This window comes from Momordica charantia (assembly GCF_013281855.1).
Source record: "Momordica charantia cultivar OHB3-1 chromosome 9 unlocalized genomic scaffold, Mcharantia_2.0 BLBB01000009.1, whole genome shotgun sequence".
Taxonomy (NCBI): Eukaryota; Viridiplantae; Streptophyta; class Magnoliopsida; order Cucurbitales; family Cucurbitaceae; genus Momordica; species Momordica charantia.
In genome coordinates, this window is record NW_028275167.1 from 23,439,323 (window position 1) to 23,443,735 (window position 4,413).

Consider the following 4,413-nt stretch of genomic DNA (forward strand, 5'->3'; position numbering starts at 1 on the left):
TCTCCAACATATTAAACCTTCTATCGGTCTTCTATATTTTATCCAATAGTAAGAGTTATGCTAAAATATAGTAAGCGAGTCAACTGAACCTAGATCAACTGACCAAGGATATATCAACGATAAAAAAATTGAAGATTGGAATTTGATAGAACAATCTAACACTTTTGCCTAAAGATGAAAATACATTATTTTACATATACATTAGAGATTAAATAAATGATTAATTTACCAACATGAATGAATATGAAGTACACAAGAGACCCAATATCAAACCCACACCAATAACATATTGCATCTTTTTTTTTTCTTTCTTTTTCCCATAAAAGAAAAAGGCATTCATATTCCAATTATCAATAGTGGAAAATAAAAAGGAAAATTAAAATAAAAAAATAAAAAAAAGCAACATAAGAAGCTAAAATTTGAACTTAAGTGGGTCCGACATGTCGAATCTTTTGAACTTCCTCTTTGTTATTTGCAGCCTTCCTTTTCAATGAACCATTCTATGCCATGCAACAAACAATCACTTCTTTTTATATACTCTCTGTGTGGAATTCTTTTAGAGAGAGAGAGAAATAGAAGAAGAATAAGGGAAGCTAAAAAGTTTTTAACTTTAAAGAGAGAACCACCACCAAAGCCATGGCCAAATTCAAAAGAAGATGTAGGAGAGAGAGAAGCTTGATTCTAGAATCATCCCTTTTGAAACCCTCTCTTCATTTGCCACCTGTCAAGATTTCGATACCGAAAAATATTAGGATCGGGGTTAAATTGTCATTTTAGTTCTTATGGTTTGTGCTAAGACTCTATCACTTTAAAACTTCAAATTTTTTATTGTTTAAATGTTTGTGCTAGTACTAAAAATAAAAAAAAAAACATGTTAGGTGAGAAATTTATTAACATCTTTGTGACCGTTAAAATGTTTGACATTTTCAAAATTATTGTGACGATATTGAAACTAATTAATACAAAATATAAACTAAAATGGGAATAATAAATTATGGTTAAATTATGTTCTATCCGCCAGAAAAATCCACATATTTTCATCTATTTTTACTCATCCCTCATCTTTAATACAATCTTAACACATTTAACTAAATAGAAAATATTACTTTAAAAGGCACATAAATAAATATTTTTTTTAATATGGTGACAACCAAAGCCATGATCTATAAAGTTTGATTAAATCGTAACGACTAAATTGAAAGTAAAATCAAAATTTAGGGCCAAATTTTTTGGATGAAATTAAAATTATGAAGAAATTTATAATTTAACAAAAATTATGGAATATTTACCTTTTTGTTTGGCACAATAATGGCTTAGGAAAGCGAGGAAAACAACGACGAAGGCAATTCCAGCGATGAGTCCAATTATTACTGCGAGGGTCTTTTCAATCTCTACGTCGTCGTTTCTAACATCTGCAAAAAATAACTAATTACTCTCTGAAAATACGATGGATCTTACTTTATTAAAATTATTTTTTTCTACTGTCTTTACTCTGTTGGATGGAAATGGCTTTTAATCAGATTGGAATCAGCCTCACAATATTTTCAATTCAAACTTAAATTTAAAATCATTGGATTGGGGTTTCCATGTTTCGAGGTTTAAAAATACAATATTTAGAAGTTTAGGGACGAAGAAAAAGTTTCAGAGTGTATTTTGACGTATATTAGAATAATTAGAAAAGAAAGAGATTTGAATAACAAAAGTTGAGTTTAAATATAAATCTATTTATATGATTATATCTTTTCTTTGATTTATAATCTAGGTTAAAATACTATTTTGGTCTCTGTATTTTCTTTGGTTCATTTTGATATTTGTACTGTTCGTTTTAGTCATTGTATTTTTAAAAAGTGACAATTTTCAAAAGTTTTAGTCCATATTTTCAAAAGTTTAACACAACTACACACCATGAAAATCCTTTACTGTAAAGTCAGAGTTACAATTTTGAAGAAAAATATTGAGAATAGTATTGAAATTGTAATAGAAAAAATGAGATTAAAAATAAAATTAAGACACTAAACTGGTGACTTAGTAGAGATAAAATGAAAATTTTGAAAATATAGAAATCAAAATAAGTACAACGACTAAAATGAATATTTTGAAAATACAATAATCAAAATAAATTAAAACTGATAGTATAGTATTTTAATCTATAATCTATTTATAAACATATATTTTAAAAAATCCACCTAATTTTTTGAAAAAAAAAGTGATATTAGAAACCTTCACTTATATATATATATATATATATATAAAATATGTGGCTAAAACTTGAAAAAGTATTTTCTTTAGACTAGAAAGATGTTGAAAAGGACTTTAGTTTATTGAATAAAAGATACATTTAGAATTGTGACCTTCTAAAACTACTTTTGTTCTACTCTTTTTTTTTTTCCAAACAAACTTTTGTTCTACTCAATACCCATAAAGAAAAAATGAATGAAAGATTAAAAAATTTAAATAAAATATAGAAATATAAATGCATGAAAAGATGTGAAAGAAAGAAAGAAAGATGGCAATCATCTCATTGACTCAAACATCCAATACACACCTTTACATGCACATGAAATTATAAATAATATTTGCCACTTTCAAGCAAAGTTCATTTCTATTTATCTATTTTTACTTAGTTTAGTACATAAACTAATTCTCTTCATATATTTTTAATTACTAAAAAAATCTAAACCACATTAAAAAATATAAAAAAGAGTCTTACCCATTTATGTATAAACATATTATGTTTAGCCTATTTTTTTTTAACCTTCTATATTAATTGTTAAATGCTTTCGTTATATAATATTTATTATGGGTAAAATCTAGAAAAGTCAAGAATTCTTGATAAATTTGAAAGAAGAAATTAAAAAATTCTCTTCTAATAACTACTTGCTCGTTATAACGAATGGGTAAGTAAATTAAAAAAATATCCAAATTCAAAAACTAAATTTAAAGGAAAAAAAAGTCCAATATTAACAACTAAAACACATTTAATTTAGAAAAATACTTCAACCTTAACCTTGACTAGTGATGCTTATCAACCTTAAAAAATTGCCCGCTAATTATTTTTTCAAAAAATTCTCAATTTTTGTAATTTGGTTTAATTTAACATTTTAAAACATATTTCTCTCCCCTCCAATAATTCAACCACTTTCCAAGGTGGAATTCCAAAAACTACTTACCATTTCCGCCGCCGCCGCCGTGGGGGCGCACTCCGGCGTGCGAGAACCGCGCGTAGCACTTCCCCAAGAACACATCCCCCCAGCCGGCGGCCCCGCACTCCGCCCTGAGCCGGCCGACCGCCTCCGCCACGCAGTCCTGGCACTCGCCGGCGCTCAAATCGCCGACGCACTGTGCCACCCCCTGAACATCCCCGGACCCACCGACCCTAAACGGCGCATAATTATTACCGCCGCCACCTGGCTCCGCCAGATACGCCAGCACAGCATCCCGACGGGCCCACGCCCCAGAATCGTACCCCATGGGGGGCCCACACTTTTTAACGACCACCGCCTTGTCCTCCACTCCCAAAAAACTCGCGTTGTCGTACTTCACGAAGCAGCCCTCCAGTTGCAACGCGCCGCCGCACGCGTCCAGGCAGAGCGACCCGAGCCGGACCACGGCGTGGGCCGCGCACTCCGCGCACTCCGGGTTCGGGAGGTCGCCGCGGCACTGGAACACGCCGTACACGGTGTCGCCAGCGCCGGCGCCGGCGACGGTGAAGTTGCTGTAGAGAGTGAAGGAGGCTGAATTGACGAGCGAGGTGAGGAGGGAGTTGACATTTGAGTCGTAGGTGGAGCCCGGGGAGTACTTGGCCTGAGAGCAGCCGCCGTAGATGAAGGACTCGGTGGAGAGCGCCGCCGCGGACGGTTGCGCCGGCGGGGTTGAAGCTAGGAGGAAGAGGAAGAGGGGGAGAGAGGGGAGAGGTTTAATTGAAGCCATTTTGGAGAGAAGAAGAAGAAGAAGAAGAAGGTGTGGAGTTTTGGGGATGGAATTGAGAACTTTATAAGCCATGGTGATTGGTCCCCATGGAAGAAACTTTTTGAGGGGTAGAGGTAGAATTTTGTGTGGGTGATGTGATGAATATTTTAACTAAATTGAAGTCATCATTGAGTCAAATCATTAAACAAATAAAAGAGATGTTGATGTAATTTTAGAAGTTTCAATTTTATTCACATGGGTGTTGGTGATCATCTCATGAAAGTGATAAATTTCCTCCCTTTATAGAATCCAATTGAAATTTTTAAAATTATAGGAGTGAAATTCAAACCATCCAAGTGGAAGGGACTTAATTCGTAATTTAACTAATTTTTATCTTATTGCAGCCTAAACTTCTAAACATAATATGTTTTTAAGCTTCAATGGACCAGAATTCATATGATCATATTTGTAAATTAAAATATAGTAACAAAAATATAATTTTAG

At 33.3% G+C, this 4,413-nt stretch overlaps 1 protein-coding gene across 1 annotated transcript; it reads right to left on the reverse strand.

Moving 5' to 3' along the window:
- Nucleotides 1-208: 208 nt before the first annotated feature.
- PDLP6 (plasmodesmata-located protein 6) lies at nucleotides 209-4,020 on the reverse strand. Its single transcript, XM_088116827.1, has 3 exons — nucleotides 3,171-4,020; nucleotides 1,290-1,412; nucleotides 209-721 (listed from the first exon to the last, which is right to left on the reverse strand). The coding sequence occupies exons 1-3, from the start codon at nucleotides 4,000-4,002 to the stop codon at nucleotides 711-713; spliced, it is 966 nt and encodes a 321-aa protein (XP_087972953.1). The 5' UTR covers nucleotides 4,003-4,020; the 3' UTR covers nucleotides 209-710.
- Between the last annotated feature and the right edge of the window lie 393 nt (nucleotides 4,021-4,413).

Excerpts from the sequence above, each read along its gene's own strand:
- PDLP6 (XM_088116827.1), bottom strand. The coding sequence starts at position 4,002 with ATGGCTTATAAAGTTCTCAATTCCATCCCCAAAACTCCACACCTTCTT. Across the intron at positions 1,413-3,170 it reads CGGCGGCGGCGGCGGAAATG|ATGTTAGAAACGACGACGTA; the intron begins GTAAGTAGTTTT and ends TATTTTTTGCAG.